The sequence below is a fragment of the Lytechinus variegatus genome, chromosome 2, assembly GCF_018143015.1.
Source record: "Lytechinus variegatus isolate NC3 chromosome 2, Lvar_3.0, whole genome shotgun sequence".
Classification (NCBI taxonomy): Eukaryota; Metazoa; Echinodermata; class Echinoidea; order Temnopleuroida; family Toxopneustidae; genus Lytechinus; species Lytechinus variegatus.
Window position 1 is genome coordinate 32,996,327 of NC_054741.1, and position 23,913 is coordinate 33,020,239.

At 35.1% G+C, this 23,913-nt stretch overlaps 1 protein-coding gene across 1 annotated transcript; it reads right to left on the reverse strand.

Annotated features, from left to right (window-relative positions):
* Window positions 1–12,232: 12,232 nt before the first annotated feature.
* LOC121407889 (neuralized-like protein 2) lies at window positions 12,233–22,824 on the reverse strand. Its single transcript, XM_041599127.1, has 3 exons — window positions 22,354–22,824; window positions 16,715–17,502; window positions 12,233–14,764 (listed from the first exon to the last, which is right to left on the reverse strand). The coding sequence occupies exons 2-3, from the start codon at window positions 17,463–17,465 to the stop codon at window positions 14,646–14,648; spliced, it is 870 nt and encodes a 289-aa protein (XP_041455061.1). The 5' UTR covers window positions 17,466–17,502; window positions 22,354–22,824; the 3' UTR covers window positions 12,233–14,645.
* Window positions 22,825–23,913: the final 1,089 nt, after the last annotated feature.

A 23,913-nucleotide genomic window follows, 5' to 3' on the forward strand; every position in this document is an offset into this window, starting at 1 on the left:
TATTAGTTAAGAAAAAAAACATGACCAATGCCATGAAGCTTAGAAGACTATCTACATGTATACAGCATGCAAAAGTTTTAAATAGTCCTGTACGTTGCTATTGAGTAAAACTGTTTTACTGGGTGTAACTCTTTCCTCACTCAGATCATTAAAAAAACAAATTGCTAGTCAAGATATTTAATCCAAGCTTTGAACTGTTATAAGAGATAATTCCGCACTTTATATAAGCCATTCTCAGGGTATTTTCATTTCTTACAGGTCTTTATTGTTTGTGAAATTGCTGTTTGCTATACATTTTTCTGTGAATCACTTTCAAAATGGGAAACAATATTCAGTGTTTCTCGTAGGATTGTGCAGTTTAGTTATCCACAAAAAAAAAATAATTGAAAAATCATAATTAAACAAAAACTCAGAGTGGTAAAAAGATCATATTCTTTCCATCCAATGCAGAATGGTTGGGATTTTTGAAGCATGATTTGGGGGCTTGAAAAGACTAAAGTTATCGTAATGGAAGTTTTGTGCCTAAAATCTACAAAAAACAAGGGCAGATAGTAGATACCCGTCAATGTATTTTAAGTAAATAGATTCAAGGAAGATTAAGTGAGAAACACCTACTGTTCAATTAGATTAATTAAATACATTGGGGTCTTTATTTTTAAAATTCTTTTTCATTTCTTAGATGGTGAAAGTGAGAGATAGCGAGATTGAAAAGAAAAATTCTAATTTGTATATGAGCAGTACAGCAAAATCACTATCATGAATTCATGTTAATCAGAATTGATAATGTAGTGTTGATCGTTCGGCTTTCAATGTCTATGGATTGAGATTCTGTTTCAGCATTTGAAAATTTTGAATTTACTTGGTGTTCGTCTTAATTCTGGTGTGATGTTAATTTTGATTATCCAATCATTTTTGTCTCACCTGCATAGCAGAGTGAGACTATAGGCGCCGCTTTTGCGACGGCGGCGGCGGCGCCGTCAACATCAAATCTTAACCTAAGGTTAAGTTTTTGAAATGACACCATAACTTAGAAAGTATATGGACCTAGTTCATGAAACTTTGCCATAAGGTTAATCAAGTATTACTGAACATCCTATTAGAGTTTCATGTCACATGACCAAGGTCAAAGGTCATTTAGGGTCAATGAACTTAGACCATGTTGGGGGAATCATCATCAAAATCTTAACCTGAGGTTAAGTTTTTGAAATTTCATCATAACTTAGAAAATATATGGACCTAGTTCATTAAACTTGGACATAAGAAGCCTGTTGCATAAAACTTTTTACCTGAGAAAACTGGTAAAAACTGAAAACTAAGGTTAGTCTGATTTCCGCCAATGACTTTAGCACAGGGCAAAAACTCAGGTAAAAACAACCTGAGTTCTCTCAGGTAAAAAGTTTTATGCAACGGGCCCCAGGTTAATCAAGTATCACCAAACATCCTGCATGAGTTTCAGGTCACATGACCAAGGTCAAAGGTCATTTAGGGTCAATGAACTTTGGCTGATTTGGGGGTATCTGTTGAATTACAATCATAACTTTTCAAGTTTATTGATCTGACTTTTGAAACTTGGACATAGTTATCAAGTATCACTGAATATCCTGTGCAAGTTTCAGGCCACATTGGGGGTATTTGTTAAATTAACATCCTATCTCTGTAAAGTGTATTGGTCTAGTTCATAAAACGTGGAAATAAGAGTAACCAAGTATCACTGAACATCTTGTGCGAGTTATAGTAGTTTTCAAAGTCAGCACTGCTGCTATGTTGAATCGCGTGATGCAGGTGAGATGGCCAGAGGCATTCCACTTGTTAAAGTTAGAACTTTGATTTTTTAATGAATGGAATAACTAATAACAAGAAGAATATTTTTAAATGGTTTGATATAAACTTTATAAAGTGTACTTTCCTTTGCCTACATGTAAACTCTGTCCATATTTGCTTCAGTTTAATTTTTTTGTGGGAGGGGAGATTTTATGTAAAGAAAAAAAATTGATATGAATTTGGTCAATGAGAGACATATTTTTACAGAATTTCAATAAATGTTCATGTTTATATTACTACCCTTCCAAACGGAATGCAGTGAAATCATGGGGATAAATTCAGGAAGTGTTCAGTTGGATAGGCAAAAATGAAATTTAACAAGAATAGTAGTTTGGATGTTCCGTTGTAGGAATCTCGATATTGATAATAGTTATAAAACGATTTCTAAGAGTTTGGTAGGTATACTTCTATTACAGTACATTGAAATATGTTTTTAAATCAGACACATTGTTGATAAATGATGATGTAGAACTACTTCTCGAAATGCATTTAATAGGATACAGTTATGGAGCGTTGTGGTCCAGTGGATTAGTCTTCTGACTTTGAAACAGAGGGTCGTGGGTTTGAATCCCAGCCATGGCATGATTTCCTTCTGCAAGAAATTCATCCACATTGTACTGCACTCAACCCAGGTGAGGTAAATGGAAACCCTGCAGGTAGAAATTCCTTGAATGCTAGGCATCCCAGCTAAAGCCGGGGTAATATTAATAGCAGGGCCCACATATACAATTATAGCCCTAATAAGTGATATTAACATTAAACTGCGTAATAATTACAGTGCTTTAAGTATTGTGGATCTTTTTTTAAAAAAGAGGAATTTTGATTGAATATTGCATGTACAAAGATAAAGTTATTTTATTTATTACTGGGTATGAATGCTTTGTCAGAAATTTTGTTTGTGTAGTTATTATAGGGCATTTGTTTTGTTTTTTTAGAGTGGTTCGCACACAATTTAACAACCACACAGGATAAGTGTTGAGTTTCAGTGAATGAGGGAAAATACAGAGAGAAAGAGAGAGAGAGAGAGGTAGAAAGGAGAGAAAGAATAGGTGAGAGAGGAAGAGAGAAGTGCTGGGAGTGATTGAGAATAAATGTGAGCAAATGGAAGTGAAGTTTTACATTTCAGTTAAATTTCTTTTTTCTTTTTTTTTGTATCTTCCGATTGGAACTCTGATATTTCCATCCAGAGTCCAGTCATTCCTTTTGAATTTACATGTAATATTGTAAATGTACATAGCAGGAAAATATTTTTTCTGCAGTGTAAATTTATGCATTTAAATTGAAGCACATACATTAAATTGCAAAGAAAAAAAAATAATGAAAATAAATGTGAAAACTACAACAGTTTTGTAAAATATATTATTATTTCACTGATGTGTGTAGACTGTTTAAAGTCAATATTGGTTGTGGATATTTGGGTTGGAATTGAAAATTTAGTGAGCTTGTGACCTGGAGACCAGGAGGTATGAATAAGTATGAGTTAAAAGGAAAATATATACCACAAACTAGCAAAATTGAACTTGTGTGAGGGAAGGAAATAAATGTACCGAGTGTAAGAGAGGAAGATGGGGATGTATTAAAGAGAGCTATATCAACAACAAAGCCTCCTTAAAGGGGTACTCCAGGCTGAAAATGTGTGTGAAGTAAAGTTAATTTAGTAAAATTCACCAAGCAAAATGCTGAAAATTTCATCAAAATCTGATGACAAATAACCAAGGTATTGAATTATAAATTTTGTTTTGTGAATATGTCATGAATATTCATTAGGTAGGTTGGTGATGTCACCCCCACTTTTTTTATTATGTTATTACATGAAATCAGAATTATTTCATTTTCATAAAATTGGGAATGATTTGTCTCACTTATGATAAAATATGTTGCAGCAATTAATATCTAATGCATTAAACGATCCAACTTTTTTAGTTCGGGGGGGGGGGGAGGATACAGAACTGTTTGACCAAAATAATGCAAACATTTAAAATGTCATAACTTTGTTATTCCTCACAATGTCCGATTTTGATCAAATTTTCAGTGTTTTGTTTGTCAGATATTTCTTTATCAGTTCAAAACATTATTTTCAGCCTTGGGTATCCCTTAAATATGGAGGATTTGTTTTATATATATATATATATGACAGTAAAAAAAAGATGAGGGAGAGAGAAGGGAGGGGGTGAAAGATGAAGAAAGGGTTATCAAATGAAAGAAATAAATGTACAATTTATTTTGTGATACATTAGAGAATTCATGTCCAGTGCAATTCATAATAAAAGTATATTAAAATGAAGGAAATCAAAGACAAGCTTGTCTAACATTTAGATCCTGTTGCATAAACATTAGTACTGGAGAAAAAAAAATGGTTACTTTTTTCCCCATATTTTTTCCTGTTATTGAGGTCAGTGGCGATTGCACCATTTGGTTTTCATTTAACTGAGGTCTTTTATGGATTTTTTTTTACAGTACCAAATAGGAATAGATTTCAGATAATCTGTGTTCTTGTTTGGTTAAAGAGAAATTCCAGTAGTTGCAGTAAACACTGATTTCATGAGAAAGTCTGTAAAACCAGGCTTAAATGTCAGTATATCATTCGAGGATCTAGGTTTGGTACAGTTACATAAACTGAACTTTGTGAAATCTTGAAATCTACGCTGAAAAATGTTCACACTGAAGATCACCAACACAGATAGGCATACGTGGGACAGTGTATTATTATTGCTGGAATAAAGATCCGACGGAAGTGACCGAATCCGCGCTTATTTTGCTGATTTCTCAGCAATTACACAATTTCTTCCAGAATCCTTTGGCACATATTTTTTATTCCTACAAACAGACACTCGGGTGGTCATATTAGATTCTGTAAAAAAAGTCATTTTGAGATCGTTACCAAAACAGGAATTTATCTTTAACCTGCTTTCCAGTTAAAGACTAAAATCAGTTGCACCATATGACTGAAATAGAATAATTTTGTTTTTGTGAGATGCCAAATTTTATCTTTTTACAAGGGCAAGTTCAGTTTTCACCACAGAACAGTTACTTCAAATGATGATTGTTTTTGTCACTTTTTGTCAAACTAATATTTTCATGCTTCTTTTTGGCAAGTGGGATTCGGTCGAGAGTTTTTGCAGCCACTTCGCAGACAGCAGCCACTTCGCAGACATTTTCTGGAAGATTGAGAATCTGTTGAAAATGCTCGTCGTATCACAATGATCAGATTAGAGGTCATTGTCGAAAGTTGGGCCTGGACTGCGCATTGTCGTAAGATTCAGACCAGACGAAAACTTATCCAGAGTCCAGGAAGACACTGTTGTTTTGATTCAGCGATTTTTGACAAAGGCCGCTTTGTCATGGAAGGGCGGCTTTTGAAATTAGATTCTCAATGTTCTAGAAAGCATGGATCTGCAAAGTGGCTGTGAACACCCCTATTGATACTATTAGAGGCCCATAGACTGCCTAATAAAAAGTTTTGTATAGAGATAAATCGTCATTAAATGAAATAGATCCATTATTTATATGAAATTTCTAGTAATCTATTCTCTAATTTAGTCTTGAAAGATTTGACAAAGCTCTCCATTGAAATATTCAGCGTTTTGCTCAGTGAATTGCCCAAAACACCCCCCTTTAAGTTGCAATGGAGATGGGGGGGGTAACTTGTCATTTACTAGTAAGTACTCATTTGTAAACTGTATTTAATGTATACCTCTTAAAATGAAACCCAAAAATGATTCTGCAATTCTGAAAAAAAAATCAATTAACATGAAACAATGTAGTAACTTCAAATCAAATAACGAATTGCACCGACAGTAACGAAAGAAATGTAAACCTGCAGACGACTGTTTGCTATTCAATAAGTTTATTTTGAAGAATACTCCAAATAATTTTGCAAAATATTATTCATCTTTCACCTACATATCTAGCAACAACAGACTCAATCAACAGTCCAGCAAACAGTTACATTTTTTAGAAAAAATAAATATCCCATATTACAGATATTTGGAAACAAAATCAACTTTGTTTTCATCACACATGCATTTCAAATTCATGCAGTTCATATATTGCATGATATCCTATGTTTTTGATAGAATTAAATGCAAATAACATCACTTTGTGTACAATATTTTATTTATGTCTCTGGTCTTGTGTCCATTTTGATTCATGCATATTCATCAAACTGAAATGGTCAATTACTAAACTTATAAGTTAAGATGAATACAATGTCTTAAATAAAACACAATTACTATTCACACTTCTCAGGCCTTTGCAAACCAATACAAGTACTTAAATAACTGATTGAAAAATATATTGCCAAAAGAAAAATGTGTTCCAGAAAACAGGAACTAAGTTCCTGGTATGATGAGTATTGAAATACAATAAATAAAATTGGTCATGCATACACCCAAATTAACGTATACCAGTATTAATCTGATTACTATGAACTACTAGCCATATGCTACACTATGGAATTCCTGGAGATCTATGGCATCTATATGCCCTATATCATGCAGGCAAATGAGGGATATGGATAAATAATAAATTTTGTCCAAGCTTTGACTTTCCATAAAGGAGAGAAGGAAATGCTTCTGAATGCCCACCTCAAAATCCACAATGAGTCAGCTAAGTTGAAATGTCTGAAAATGTAGATCATTCATAAACTTACAAATATATATCATCATATATATTATATTTCTTGATTTAAACCCGGATAAACTTGATTTTCATACAGAATTTCAAGGAGATTAAAAACAAAGAGAAAATGGAGTTTTAAGTTTGAGGTTCATTCAAGCACGAGGCATGCATGCAAGCTCTGACTGAACTCGACCCCATCTGAAAAAAATGTCTTCAAGGAATTCTTGGATCTTGTACCAGGGGGCCGTTTCATAAAGGACTTGCAACTGTTGTAACTTTGACATTATGGCAACTACCATGGTAACCTTGATTCTGATTGGCTGCTGAGCCCTGTTACCATGGTAGTTGCCATTATGGCAAAGTTACAACAGTTGCAAGTCCTTTATGAAACGGGCCCCTGGTTGGATATAACAACTTCATAAGGTGGAGGAACTTTTTGCTCTTTAAAATCATAAATTTCTGATTTTCTTGAAATCAAAACCCCAATTGACGAATCGGTTATTTACAGAGTACTCGGTCTAGTTTCTTATTGTAGGTTTTGAGATTCGTTCATGGCCATATACACTTTATGCAGGTTTATAAATACTGTATTGAAAAAAAACATAACTCTCTTTGTTTCAGATTTGTCACAAGACTACTAGTATATGTAAACTACAAGGAAACCTGTCTGACCTACAAAGGGGAACAAATGAAAATTGCAGGACTTATTACATTTTGCAGCACTTATTACAGACATGTTCATGTATTTTGAGCTCATGAGGGTTGATTTTAGAGGTTACTATAGGATAGGTAGGTGCATCAACAACAAAAATGCATGGGGCTCTGGGGGGCACTTAAATTGACGAGTGGATACCAATGTGCGGATGTCGAAAAGGATGTCTTTTTCAAGATAGGGCATGTTACGTACGTAACGTAATAAGGGTGCCAACAAGCTAAAATAATGAAAAAAGGTATCTATTTTGTTAGGAAAGCTATACGTGTTTAAGGTCAAAATTAAGGGGTATAAAACTTAAGAATAAAAGTTTTATGAAGGATGTACTTTTGCCCCATAACAACGTGTTTAGAGTACGATTTGCGCGAGGTGGGGCCGTATTAAACCCAATGTAGGTAAAGGTAAAACCGACGACCGACGTCTGTGATATATAACAATTAAAATATCACTGTACTTGTTTGGGGGTTCAATTCAGGGAATACTCACCAAGAGCACAATTGTTTCCAATACTGGTTAAGGGTAGGGTTTCACATGCCAATACTTGTTAAGGGGTGCTTTTTCAGAATATGGAAAATACTTGTTTAGGGTGCTTTTTGAGACCCCATGGTTGTGCATGGTATCCACTCTTCAATGGAAGTGCCCCCCCCCCCCCCCCCCGATAGGGTTAGGGGCAAAATTTCCCCCCAAACACCCACAAGACCCTAAGAGAGCCCCAGGAAATCCTGGCGAATCCATGTTAACTGAAATACAAACAACTGCAGCAATTTTGGATGTCAAGCTCTAAAAGTAGCGCCAGAAACAACACATTTTTCCCCCAGGGTAGATGGCTGCTCAAACAGGTTTGACTGTATTTCTATTTTCACTTGATCTAGAAGAACCCACTCGTTATGCGTTAAAATCACTTGCTCATATGCTTTAAACTCACAACTGAATGATTCATAAAACAGTGAATTTCTATGTAATCAGGTTTCTAATTGAAAGTCCTCTGTTATCCATGTTGGTACATGGCTTGCATACAGTGGGTAATCTAGCCAATAAATGAAAGCATAACATACATATATCACATTGGATTTTTACTTCTTATTTAGATAACCATGCATATGGGGGTTGGGAAACACAATTAGCAAATGGTTAATAAAACATTAATCAGAAAATCATGTTAAGTGACTCATAATGTTTATAGAGTGAGATGTCTTAAAACATATTGCACAGGGATGAAGAATAAAAGGAAATAATATACACATGTATAGTACAACAAAATAAAATAACACAATACCTGAATAATCATGAATAACATGCTATGATACTAATAAATAATATTGTATCAAAACCAAGAATCCAATTTCTATGAACAAATTAAAAGTAAAATACTATTTCTTTGAACATATGGATAAATTGAATGACTATTTTTCATGAACAAATCAATAACAAATATGGTAAATGCCCGCATAGAATAAGTGACACTGCAATGATGATTAAGACAAAAAATGTGGGTTTCTTTAATGAAAGGATCCATCTGATATATAATGAAAAATCGAGTTGTGCCAGATTAAGGTAAAAATCAAAGTAAATTTACAATTGAGAGGGGGAATTGGGAAATTATCAACATTTTTAATGTTTGCATATTAACAAAGCATAGAGACAGGAGTATATCATAATATCAATATATAAATTATATACTGTACATTCTCCATTTTCCATTTATATTTCTTATTTTCACACGATGTAATGTTCTGAAAGTTCTTGACCTTTAAAATAACGGGCTTCTCAAAACCTAGTAGTTTGCTAATATATGACAATGTAGACATTGGTTATATATGATTAATTTGCTTTAGTTTACACAGCTGTGCAGTGTTGAATTATTGATCACACTTTGTAATATTATTACCACAAATTTTCTCATCTGTCAATTTGCCTTCCATTGGATGTGAGACCTATATTGGTTAATTTGTGCTATGCCAAGGCAAATGTAAGCCAAGTCTAGCCCAAAACTCATGCATTGTTTCACCACTTATTACCAACGTCTCGGGCACCTTTAATACCAAGTATAAGAGCGGCATCATTCATGCAGGCGCCTTTTCAATGCCAAGTCTCACAGTCATGCATCATGTAGACTAAACAATGGAAAATGCAGAAAATTCAGTATGTAAGACAGAGATTCACAGAGCCTTTATAGCAGAATTTGTGCTAAATGATGTACAACCAGTGGCGGCACCAAGAGGGGGCATGGGGGGGCATTTGCCCCCCCACTCAGAAGCTTTGCCCCCCCAGTTGCCCCCCCAGAAATTTTGAGGACTTAAAAGAAAATTATACAGTAATTTGTAAATAAGTAGATGCTGTCGTACTACATATTCAAGCTCAGCTGTGAAGTGCTCTAAAATACCATTTTCTGCTCTTCAAAACTTGAAAATTTTCTCACTTAGTCGCTGTTGGCTTCCTCGCACACTATTAGTTTGTAATAAGTTTATATCGCTTGTTATATCTTGCATTAAGGCAGACATTTCAATGTGTGATACACAAGCTAATGTAAGTGTTAAACTACAGTACATGGCGTGTATTCTGTCGTCAGCAATGTTTATTCTTTGGGGGGGGGGGGGCGTGGAGGACAAATACTCAAAGTCTGCCCCCTTCCTTGAAATAAATATGCATCTACTCATGTAAAATTTGGATTAAACTCATCGATTTGCTTCATTAACAAATAAGAATGCTTGAACTCTTCGTTCATAATTTGTCACCGTCATGGTTTTTAGTGAAAAAGTAAATAGGCTATGTAAAGATGTGCAATCTGCGATGGCTGTTCTGTCCCCTCCCTCTTAAATTTTCGACCTTTCCACGAGGGGAATGTCTGTATCTATTAGGCTATATTCTCATAACAAGACACCCAACTATAGTATATTTGAAAATAAACTTTACCCTGTGTATTAAAAACTTTCCTGTCTTCGGAAGAAAATTATTAGGCCTATGTATGAAAAAAATAAGATATGAAAAAGAGAACAGAAATTAAATATTGAAGTCTTTTACAATGCGATCATGCATTTTTTCTGATGTGATACAAAAATTTAAAAGTAGAATAGGTCTACGCCTTAAGATTACATATATGTAAATGTTCAGTTCATGATCTAGTTTTGATCAATAACTTTGCTCCATTAAGCATTACCTGATTTTACAAAAATTTCTGTTTATATCAAGTGTAACAAAAAAATGTTTATTGGGGCCACTAAAACTCGCGCTTCGCGCTCGATTTTTCCACACATGCAAAAAAAAATTTTGACTGCCCTTGCCCCCCCAATATTTTCTTTTGCCCCCATTTGCCCCCCACTTTGAAAATCCTGGTGCCGCCACTGTGTACAACTCTTGACTTTTGGATAAGGTGCCCTTTTCTACGCATTCAGACATATCATTAACTTTCTAGCTCATTTTATATCTGAATGTAGTAACGAGAGGGGGGGATATTTTGTGCTAGGGGGCCACTAGTTTTCATACGTTGCCTGAATATTTTTATTTATCATCAGAAGCTTTTGGACACACATTATTATTATGTAGTAATATACTGGAATTTGGGTGGTTGGTGATGGTGAATTTTTTAAAATTATTTTCTAACCGATTGCTAAGAAACATGTTTCTAAACAAGCAAACAAGAAGACCAAAGGCTTGAGGTCATCTCCAAAGGACTTGGTAATGAGGATAAATGTCTTCCAAAGGGCATGACGGCATCAAATGAAATTAAAACCCGGGTCATTGGAATCTAAAACCCACCGCTCTAACAACTTGGCTACCACGCCATCTCCTTCAACACCCCCCTGAAAAGATGATAGGCCTATAACCTAAAAAGATAATAACACTAAATATATTTAAATAGCACTCAAGATCTCAAACTCCATCATCAGCATACCAAAAAGCCATAAATCTTTCATTTCAGATATAATTTAGTTATTCTACTTCCCCTCCATAAATTATGTAAACAAACAAATTATTGATAATACAGTGTACATACTCTTTGATCTAATTAGTAATCTACTATCTTATCAGTTAAATTATGTGACTATTTTTTTCAACAATGCAATAATGTGTACCGTACAACAGTAGGCCAGCCATGAATTGTTCTCTCCACCAAGTATTCATTCCACACATTCTGTAGGTTTTTTTTTTATTTGTGCAAAGTAAATAGAATTCAAAAATGAACTAGCTTGCAAATTTTAAATTTGAAAGGGCTAGTTCGTCACTATGTTTGTTTTTAATTGAGTGGGAAAATATATCTCATGAAAATGTGTTTTTTTTTAGCCACAAGCCCTGAAGTCGACTTTTCCCCCTTATACTCAAGCGATCTCTTAAGCAAAATAATTTTGGTGGACACCCTTGCCAAATTGTTTTTCTCAACTCAATTCGGAAATGTGAAATTATTTTTGTGTGTATGTTTTTGTTTGTAGTTAAGTTCAGATGCATGCATTGTATTGTGTAATAACTGATACTGGTATTATGCAATATTTGTTGATTGCATACTGATAGGTCTACACATAACCTGTGTGTACATGTACACTGAAAGTACAGTGAGTATCGACATAGCTGATAAAACATACATGTACAGCACGTTGGAATCTGGAAATTTACAAGAGCAAACAGTGGAGCCTTTTTCATAATGAAATTATATTTGCAGCAATTCTGCAGCCTATTCAAGACAGTAGTCAGTGTAAATGCACCTTTTTGTATGAAGAGGTTACAACCTCTTCAACCCTATTTTCACAAGGTTCACAAACATTTTGTGGGGGATGAAGCAAGGACATGATCGTAAAAAATAGCAAAGTCTTTACCCCTTTCACAAACCCATCCTCCAATTATCCACCTAAGAGTAATGCGGATAATTCAATAAAAATTGCGTTCACAAACTCCGAAAATAATCTGCGCTATTTTTACAAGTGCCCAACCTGAAAGAGGCGGATAATTGTCATGGCAACTGCTCACATCCCCTCTGATGGGGTTGTCTTGGAAAAGGGTGACCTTGTGACCGCACCATGGCAATTATCTGCATTACTTTGGAAATGCGTTCATAAAGTCAAAATCTGGTCCCGATAACGCTATTATGTGGATAATTGCAGCATCGAAATAATGCGGATAACTCTGGTCCCGCTCCGATCTTACGCCCAAATTACGAGGATATTATCCGCATAAGTGAGTTTATGAAAGGTTTAACATTTGTAAATGTTATTAATGCAACAAAGAGCCCAAAATGTGTGCTTGAATCTTCGGAAGTGTCAACAATTCACTTTTAATTCAGAAGATATTTTTAAAGAAGTTGAGATTACTCCTGAATGAAAAGCGCCATCAAGTTACCACCGCGAACAATCAAAAAAACTTTTGGACATTTGAGCGCACATTTTGCACACTTTTGTGGCATAAAATATGAATGTACTACAGGATTTTGCCATTTTTTTACATTTGCGCCCTTGCAAATGAAAAGCCCAATGGAGATAGTGCTTTACAACAACTCTGTATCAAACTAAACAATCTTATCCTGTATTTGAATCAAGAAATGGATTAAATCCTCTGTGGTTATTATTCACCATACTAACGATTCCTTAAAAAAAAGTCAGGGGACCCCTTACTCCCGTTTGGACACAAAGATTAAATCTAAGACTAAGTTATGGTAACAACAATTACGAGCAAAATATGAATGCATTTGAGCATCATGCATCTTACTGATTGCAATAACCAAGCTTAAAAAAAGAAATTACATTGTATTAAACACTGAGTTGGTGATCTTGATTTATTAAGCACAAGATCTACTTTAAAAGAAGATGATGAATATTGAATAGACTCCGAGTCTAAATTAGCTTCTTAAACAGCATAAAATTATGCCTGGCTGAACAAGTAATCACTGCACACCACAGGTCAACAACCATCTGTGATGCTTGATAATGACAGCATTCCATTACAGTATACATTGCTAATGATTTCATTATCACACATGTCTATTTACATGTACATAAATTGTTTCTCTTCGGGAAGATAAAAATATATCTTTTCTGGCAAATAAATAGATCACAATATAAGCAGCTTCAAAACTATGAGCTTCCTCAAATAATCATCCTTTCTCTATCAAAAGGAAGGAAAACACATCTCAGGCCAGGGAAAAGATTCCCTGCACATTATATGGAAATGTAAGGAATTTTATATTAAAAGCAGGTACAAAACAATTGATTTTTAAAAAAATTATTTAGTAATTAGTATCAAGTAGGCCTACATCTATGGTCAAAAAATAGAATTCTAAACCAAAAACACTATCATTTCGACTGATTCTATCAAAATAATGCAGCTTTACAAATGTTTGACCGGGGGGAGGGGGTTCAAAAAGATTTAAAGTGACAGAAAGTCAAGCTTAGTGCAGATGCCCACATGTTGTGTAACACCGTAATATCTTAATAATACACAGCAGCACGTCTTAGCATAATTTGACCAATGCGATGATGCCTTTTAAACCGCATGCAAATAAGAGGTTAAGCACAACTCTAAAGTCACTTTTAAATCTCTGTGAAACACCCCTGAGGTCATGATAGAATGAAAGATTAAATCATAAAGTAAGATGAAAATATAACAAAAACTGAATGTGGTTACCAAGCCATGAGCACTGCAATCGATTTGACAGTTGAGTTTACAAAAAATGCAACATACTGTACCTAGCGTGCAAAATTGCTATTACATTGTGCAACAAAGTCACCTCAAATGGCAAGGATCAACCACGACTGAAACTAGGCCATCACAGAAGTGCCAAAAGAAGGCTTAAAACTTACCATATTTTGGGGTTATTGCTTGGGAAACATGACTACAGTTACTATGATAACGAACATAGTTTTAGCATCCCATACATTTTTAGAGTTAAACAACGTACAGGACCCTCACTCAGTGTCACATAAGAGGGCTACTGACCAAGTCAACATCTTTTGAAAATAGTTGACACATGAAACTTTACAGCTAGAACATAAGAAAAGGTCAAGTGAACCCATGGTCATTGTTTTGGTTTGGTCACTCTATTGTTCTGGCTCCGAAAGTAAACTCAAGTGTAAACTATTTTCAAATATTACATGTAGCCAGACAGGCGAGACAGTGTAAATGTATGTTTTCCATACTGCTTAGTAACCAGTTGATTGCACAATGTTTCAAAATCACCCCCATACATTGGGAAAATAAAATATATTTCTATGCCATGTCATAACCATGGACCTACAACTAACCAAATGCCTAAAAACATATATATCTTTGGGGATGAGCACATGTTGCAATATACTTACAAACATCGCTTATAGCCATCTACATGTACAGTTATTTGCATGGAAATAATGATGATTTTGATTGGCTATTGAGTATTATTAATAAACCAAGAAAGTCATAGCATACTGAAGATACAATTTATGGTAAAACTTGTGTACAGTAACAGGGTCCTGAAGCAAGCAAGTCTATCCTACCCAAGCCTGAAGTGTGTTTGACCTTTGAGTTCACATTACATTGGTTCAAATCTTAGGAAGCGTTTGAGCTTTGCAGGAAGGGGTAGTCTAGCCACCTGGTTCTCCTTGATGCACGTTCGTATTCTCATCCGACAGCACTCCTGAAGAGTGGGAACTGGTGGAGAAAAACAAAATAATGACAATAGCAAATACATTCATTTATAAATACTTTACCAATTATCAATCAATACTTCACCAACTGCATATATATGTTTACAAATGCAGGGAGTAATTTTGCTTAACAAATTAGAGTAGCATTTTTGGTCATAACTCATAGAAGAAAAGCTCTCAAGTAAGTTATTCTACAGTCCTACGTAAATATCTGCCAAGCAAAAGACATCTTGGAGCACATTACAATGCGATATCAGGAAAATTGTTCCCTGAAATATAATAATCACCAAGAAAAGGTTCATTCCAGGCAAATTATGTCATATCAAAATAATGTACCTTGATTGAATATTAATAATATAACATAGCAACAGTGATTTTCAGATTAAAAATGAGAATTTTTTTTCCGTTCGCGAAAACCTGTAATTCTGTTTCAAACTTGATCAAAAATCAAAAACCATTTTTGTTATAGAAGATGTACACTCAGGTAATTTTTTTCTCAGGAAAAGTAAAGAAACAAAACAGATTTTCTTTTTTTTTTGCTTGTAATTTTTTATGGACGAAAAGACCTTTAATTTTGGCTGAAAACGTATCTTCTAATTTTTTTTTGCTTGTCACATTTCCCTCAGGAAAATGTGCCCCCCCCCCCATTGGAAATCCTGGATATGCTCCTGCAAATGACCTTTGAGTATAGATCCTGAAGTTCATTATTAAAGGTTAAATAATGTCTAAAACCTGTTTTTTCCATTACCTGGCAGCTATCATTTCAAGCGTTTTACAAGCTCTTGTGGCAAAGACAGAATTAATTTTTTGTGCTTTACAGGTATGTATTATCATCATCCTTAACCTTTATTGAAGTCCTGTTTACCATTATTCATGTAACTCCCTTTTAAATACAAGGGGCTTTCTGTATGAAAGAATAAAAATAAATGGATCTAGATAAAGTACATGAACAATGCTGGTCTGAGTTTTTCAGAATCAATGTGACCATAGATCATGAGCCAAAAATACAATAACAGATCTTGGCATCTATTAAGTAACATATGAAATTACATTTTAAGATGAAATTATATTATCTTAAAATCTCTTTGAAACTGGAAGTAAATTTATCAGGACACTGACCAAACGTGCAGAAATTATCAGGTCAAGAACAAAGTTATATGAACTTAAAACTGTCTAGTTTCTATGCTAAAAAAATTGTCATAAAAAATGGACAGTGCATGTATAGATGAGTGGACTTAGTGAGACCAACTGACTGCATCTTTCAAGACTTTAGTTTAATCCACCACATTTATCTTTAAATTTCTGAGACAATGTGCTGTACCCTACACTATGTCTATAAATTGATAAAGAACTTGTCCAAAAAATGAAAATCCTGTCTGCAAGCTAGAATTCTGGATACACATTTTCCTTCATTTTGGTACAAGTCAAAACCTTTGACGGGATTTGGCGTTCATAAAATCACTTGTATAATTTTTGGAAAAAAAGGAATTTCTGAATCAGACTATTTGTTATCCATAAATAAAATTTCCATCTAAATTTCATCAAATTTAGATTAGAATGAGAAATTATGGATAAAAATAACAGTGAAACAGCAAAAAGTCATCAAATTGTATCATAAAATGTAAAATTTGTAGCCATAGAGGGGTGAATATACATAGGCCGATGTATTAAAAATAGTATTAAAATAAGACAGAAGAAAGGGAATACACCTGTAACATAACAAATGATGAACATGTATGTAGAAATGATTGCATTGTAAGAACAGCAAATGCAATTAGGCCTAAATGTAATTAATGATTTTTGTGTAAAAATTTGAAAAGACAACAGTACATACAAATGTAGATGCACGATTGCACTTATTTTCATTCAATATCTACTACAATGCCTTGTACACATCACAGATGGAGATCATAATTGAAAGTCAAGCCAGTTGAGTCAAGGTGAATAAACTTACCATAATTTAGCTGAACTATTCTGACTTGTTTAGTAGTTCCATAGACATCCACTATGGCATAAAATGGGCTTTCCAAGTCTGCATTGTCCATTGGAGATGAGCCCTGATCTTCCCCATTAATGATAAGATGCATGTTTGCCCTTTGTTCATTGGGTGAAATTGTCTGTATCTCATACGTAATGCCGATTCTACTACCTATCGATGTAGCCAAGAACTGCTTGCCATTCTTGTACAGAGAATGACCAGGGGTTTCCAGGTCTATGTGACAGAAGTCTTTGACCAGGAGAGATTGGGGCAGGATCTTGTTACCGACTTGAAGGGCATTCCCGAAGTTCTGGATGAAAGAGCTCGCTTCCATCTGCTCTTCGTCATCATCCTGTATTGTGCGCGGCACTTTATTGTGATGCTTCGTGATTGCAAAGATCCATGATTTGCCCATGCTAGTCAGATCTGGCATGGAGTACTGAGGAATACGAATGACATCTCCTATCGCTTCAGCCGGCCCAATGGCATCACCAGGAGCGAGTGCTGCCATTCTGGAAGGGCAATGCTGTGTCAGTCCACACCTGAGATGTCCACTCCATCCAGATTCTTGTTCATCAACCTCTACCATGAATATCTCTCCAGGTTGGATGGAGTTCTCACTGAAAGTGATTGCATTAGCAAAGCTGGAGGTACGCTTGGCGACCTCACCATCCTCGCTGCGCCGCACATTGACCCCATGGTTTTCATGAAATCTGTAAAGTGGCATTGCATCTGTTGACTTCCAACAATGATCAGCAGCTCACCTAAAATGAGATTGAGAAAAGGTATTTCACATTAAATTGCAATCCAATATTTCATTAATTTGATCCCATCAAACCTTCAAGTATGATTGAAATAGCATTTTGTAGCCAAGGTTCAAACCACATCAAAGCTATTTTTGTTAAAACAGAGGGTGGCGAGTTTATATCCCAGCCATGAGCCATGCCATAATTATCCAGCAAGAAACTGATCCACAATGTGCTGCTTTCAACCCATGTGAGGTAAATGGGTACCTACAGGAAGTAATTCCTCTACGTCAGAGAGCACAGTAGCCAAGTTTAGCCCAAGTAATTCAGTGGACTTTGTGAAGAAGCGATCCAAATTGTTAAATAAAAATGAAGTTTAAAAATGTTTGTTTCAACTTCTATTTGTAAAAATGTGAATGTCATTTTTTTTTTTAAAGAGAAATTCCAGTAGTTGCAGTAAACACTGATTTCATGAGAAAGTCTGTAAAACAAGGCTTAATTGTCAGCACATCATCGAGGATCTAGATCTCGTACATTTACATTAAACTGAACTTTGAGAATCTTGAAATCTTCGCTGAAAAATGTTCACACCGAAGATCCCCAACACAGATAAGCGTACGTGGGACAATGTATAATTATTGCGTAGAGCGTCGGGCCCGACGCTCTACCCGAATCCTGTGCTTATTTGCTGATTTCTCAGCAATTACACAATTTCTTCCAGAATCCTTTGGCACATGCGTTTTATACAAACAGACACTTTGGTTGTCATTTAATTGGATTCTGTACGAACTCATTTTGATATTGTTACCAAAACTAGCATTTACCTTTAATGTAGTAAAACTGAACATTTGGTCTTTCTTATCCTACCAAAGATTACTGGGTGTTAATGCAGTTTTGCATCGGCTGACTTCGAGAAAATTCCCCCCACCAGTAAATGTTATAGCAAGTCTCTCAATAACATTTCAAGGTCAATATGCCTACCGCTTTCCGGCTGTTTTTCTGCTTCGATCTCGACTTCATCATTCAAATTCTCAGTCAGACATCACTTTGTTTGAATTCGTGGGAATTTTCAATATGGACTGAAGTTAGCAACCGAAATAATGCAAACATTTGGTGAACAAATGGGTGAGCAACTGCAGGCAGATCTTTTGTTCACTAACTTCAGTCCATATCAAACTATGACGAAGCCAAGCATTGCCAAGTGATGTCTAAATGAGAAGTCGACAATGACCTCGAGATCTAACTGAATTCAGCTGTTCCCGATCGCAATATTCGGAACAGCAGTGGGCTTATTGACCTTGAAATGTGATTGAGAGACTTGCTATGACATTTGTGAACAATTAGGCCTACTGGTGGGGAAATTCTCTTGAAGTGCACTGGTACGAAACTGCATTAGCGCCGCTTTCTGACAAAAATAAATATGAAATTTGTCTCCAACTAGAGGGACCTTTTCTTAGACTTGCCCTAACATTTATTTAAGGAATCAGTTTCAGGATATTTGTTTTTGAACTGTGCTGAGCTAGCACAACTTCAAAAGGCCTTGTCTAAATTTTGTCTCAGTCAAATGGTATGAATCTAATTTAGGAGTTGGAAGTGCCATGTCTGCATCTGGACCAAAAAACAGTCTATTTCGTCAGGGATATGCTCCGCCGAGACTTCGCCGCCTCCCCTCCATCAAAAGGCCAAAGTCTCCCATAGGACTTGTAGTGCCAGTGCTTTGCACGAAGCATGGAGAAAAGGATGAGCTACTGCACCCTCCATGATTACTGCTTAATTCCCCCTTTTGGTGGGGAAACAGAGTACAATAATGTAAAGTTGTTATGTAATCAGCTTACAGTACCAGCTGCATGAAATATGTGATTTAATATCCAAAATTTTTATTCCAAAGAGCCGGTGTTGCTTCCAATGATCATTTGCAGTCATATTTCTTTTGCAGCTTAAGCATACGAATGTGCCAGCCAATAACGTTTATGTGCCTTTAGTTTAGTCTATGTAGTTAAGCGTTTATTTGCGAAGCACCGGTAGTCCGGCACTACAAGTCCTATGGGCAATGATGGGAGACTTCCATTGTCTGTGTAGCAGGACTAATAAAAAGTCAGAAAAATAATGTTTAAAAACTCTTGGGAAAAAGTAGATTTTTCAATCTAGACTGGATCAAGATTTATAGTTTTCATACCCAGTTTTTGTGTCCGGACAGCTAGGTTGTGTGTCCGGACAGTCGGTTTTAAAGGACAAGTCCACCCCAACAAAAAGTTGATTTGAATAAAAAGAGAAAAATCCAACAAGCCTAACACTGAAAGTTTCATCAAAATCGGTTGTAAAATAAGAAATTATGACATTTAAAAGTTTTGCTTAATTTCATAGAATAGTAATATGCACATCCTGGTTGTATGCAAATGAGGGGACTGATGACATCACTCACTATTTCTTTTGTATTTTATTATATGAAATATTCTGATTTTCTACTCATTGTCCTGTGAAACAAAGTTTTATTCCTCCCTGAACATGTGGTATTACCATTGTCATAACATTTTATATTATCAATGGTTCAGTTAAGTTGGTCCTTAATGTCAAATTGGTAAAAATAGAAATAAATATTGTATAAATCCAAACATTAAAAAAAACTAGAAATAGTGAATGACAGACATCATCAACTCCCCCATTTGCATGTCACTTTAGTTGTGCACATAACTGTTTGTGAAAAATAAGTGAAATTTTAAAATTTCATAACTTACTTATTTTACGTCCGATTTTGATCAAATTTTCAGCATCAATTATGCTTGTTTGATTTTTCTCTAATTATTCAAATCAACATATTTCTAGGGTGGACTAGGTCTAGACCTTGAAACAGCCATTTAAAAAATTAACAAGCAAAGTCTCATCAATATTTATTACAACTACATGTAGCACATCAATGATGTGGAGCTCATCCGGCATCTTGCAACGAAATTTAATACAATTTCAATTTCAGCCCAGTTGACACTGTAATGAATTATATTGGTGACACAAATTGAGGATATATAATTGAAATTTATGAAGAAATGACATAGAAGCATTTTTTGTGATCTATGAATAAATTTCATATAAATTAAGCATAAATAATTTTCTAGTCAAAATTTCTAAACTCTGTAGAACCTTGGTGAACCTCATGTAGCTCTCAGATGGAACAAAAATAATCAAAATCAATCAACAAATAAATATTTTTTGTGAGTTTTGAAAATATATGAATAAATTAGCATATTTAATGAGTTTCAAAATTCTGTGTTGAAATTTTGTATCACCACCTCCAGCTATCATATAAAGCAAACAAAATTGAAATTGATCAACAAATGAAGAAAAACATTTTTTGTGATTTATGAATAAATTTTGTATAAATCAGCATAAATAATTTTCTAGACAAAATTTCAAAATTTTGTGTATAAGTTTGGTGAACCTCATGCAGCTCTTCCAGATGGAAAAAAATCAAAATCTGTCAACAAATAAAGAAGAGGCATTTTCTGTGATTTCTGCATAAATTTTGCATAAATTAGCGTAAATAGTTTACTACTGAAAATTTCAAAATTCTGTGTAGAAGTTTGGTGAACCTCAAGAAGTTCTATCAGAAGGAAGAAAATAATTCAAGAAGCATTTTATGTGAATTTTGAAAAATGCGCATAAATTACATTGTAGCATATCTAATGAGTTTCAAAATTCTGTGTAGAAGTTTTGAATCCCCCACCTAGTGCTATCATATAAAGCAAACAGAATTGAAATCGAACTTGAAATGGCGAAGAAGCATTTTTAAATTGTAAACGGACAACAGACGACGGACGACACGCCACGGCATAAGCTCACCTGGCCCTTCAGGCCGGATGAGCTAAAAAGTTAGGCAATATTATATGGAACAAAACTTTCAACCAGTAAATAAATTGTATAACTTTACAATATACTTATATTATTCATTTTGTCTCCAAAAATACCATAAGGGTATAAACACACACTAAGTATACTGCTGCTGTGTGAAAAAAATCACAGGCAGACCAAGCGGGATTTGAACCCACAACCTACTTTTTCACAGCAGTAGCGTGCAATCATACCCTTGTGCTGGTGTGTTCAAACTTCTCGGACATTTAAAAAATATTCATTATGCTAAAATTTGTTCCAAAAATATTCACATTTTTAATCAAAATCAAAATTCAAATAATAACCATTAAACTGATGGCAAGATTGTAAACTGTAAAATTGATGAAAATGTGAAGTAGCGTCCGCGTAAAAGTTGGAGAAGAATAAAATAAGAAACAAGATGGGGGCATAAACATCGAGCAAATTTCCCCCGTCTTTTCATGTTTTTCTCATTTTTTTTAATGAATTCTTGTTTAAAAATGATATCGATAGTGTAGAAATGTCGGATTCGGAAATGAAGTTGTATCCCAGAAATTTACACAATTTAAGGCTAGATTTTTTATAAGGAAAGTAGAAATCTTGGGGTAAAAGTTTCAGGTTTTTTGGCGGTACACGCACATGAATGGGCAGAATCCATGGCTCCGTGGAGGGTAAGCATACATAAGTAAATGATTTTTATTGACTAGGAGCCTCCTGGCTAACCATATGACCCCCATCGCAATGAACCAAACTAAAGTCCAAAGCGAAACTTACATTACCCTACTCAGAGATATAGTCAGAGAAAGATGAAATATCAATCTACACACACTGGCCTCATATTTTGGCGGCCAAATCGTGTATTTGGGAACCACTCATGGATTTGTGTACGCGCACTTGTACGAAGTGGAGGTGGAAATGGGGAACAGTGCGTGTGACTGAATGAAGCACTGAGCATGTATGAAGTGAACGGTGGTTCCCAATATCACGATAATGCCTATTTTGGCTTACCACACATCAAAGCCCAGGATAAAAATACAGCTAAACAGGTTAGCAGATGCAGATGATTTCTCTGGGCACTATTCTGAGTCGAGATCACACTGACACTGCCTGCATAAGTTGTGTTGTGAGTTGTTCACTCACAGCTGTGAAACTCTGAGACTGATTTTTAACTTGAACAAAGTTTGAACTGCTGAGTGCTGTTTTGGCAGTCCAGTGAACACAATTCAAATCTAACCCACAGGCCAACGACCTATCCAGACATATGAGAAATTAACTTAAAATCTTGCAGTAAACAATTCCAGCCCGGCAGCACTTGTTTTCACGCATCGCTTGCACTGTACGTAGGCTCAATCTACATATCTGTGGATCCGCACCGGGTACCGGTACGGTCGGTCGGGGCACTTCAGGGGGGTTTGCCCGTGAGACGATCGCGTGCCATATGCGGTGGTGCTCAGCTACGTATACCGGTCATGAGAGAGTGCTCGCTCGAGCTAGATAGAATACAACTGGATAAAATACGGTAACTCGTCCCTTCCAAATTCGACACTCATATCATCCAGGCTTCTCGGCTGATGATCCACGTACAGAGATCTTTCCTGTTGGAATGAACTTAATTAGTTACAAATTAATTAGTATTTGCACTAACTATTGCTCATGCCAACACAGAAGCAGTGTTATATGTCTATTAATACCAATGTAAAGGGCATTGATAAAATACAGACTTTCATTTGTATATATTTATATGGTAGATCTTCGAATATATGTATTTTTAGTTGATGTAATTTGGTAACAGTTAGTGGTGTACTAATAATCTTTGAATCTGTTCTAATTATAATCTATAACATTTATTAATATGGTTTTCACTGCTAAGTATTCTAAATACTTATCTGAAAAAAAGTGTGGCACTTTAAATTGAAAAAAAGAATAGATACATTGTAAATTATGATGAATCTCATAAAACTTTAATATGTGCACACTGGCAGAAAATATACAAATTAACTGGTTTCAATTGAATCCGGTTGGGTAACTGGAAAATTTCCAATTGGAAACCAATTGAAAATCATTTCCAGTTACCCAAATGGATCCAGTCAGGATTTCCAGTTAACCAACTGATTCCAGTTTTATAATTCCAGTTACCCAATTAATTGGTTCCAATTAGAATTCATTTCCAGTTACCCATCTTTCCAGTTAGAAGTCATCTCCAGTTACCAAATTGGTTCCAGATAGGAAAGGGTGACCAGATTTCACAAAATGAAATACGGGACAATCAACAAAAAAGATCAACAAAGAAGGCTACACATAGTGTAACACCTGTGAAATTTATAAAGAATTGGAAGAGAGGGTGAACGAAAGAATGAAGGAGAGAAAGAAAAGACGAAGGAAAAGAGATGAATTGAGAAAAAAGAAAAAATAAGGGGAAAATGAAGGAAAAATTGTAAAAAATAATAAAAGTTAGAATAAAAGGATGAAAAAAAGAATATGAAGAGCGAAAAAAGTTTTCGTCATTCTTTGAATTGATTACAGAAAGAAAGAAAAAGAAAGGAATGGAAGAAGAATACATGGGTGAAA

What these genes read in the sequence shown, in the direction of transcription:
- LOC121407889 (XM_041599127.1), bottom strand. Translation starts at nt 17,465, where the DNA reads ATGCCACTTTACAGATTTCATGAAAACCATGGGGTCAATGTGCGGCGC. An exon ending in AATAGTTCAGCTAAATTATG is followed by an intron (nt 14,765 to 16,714) that starts GTAAGTTTATTC and finishes TTTCTCCACCAG; the next exon opens with TTCCCACTCTTCAGGAGTGC.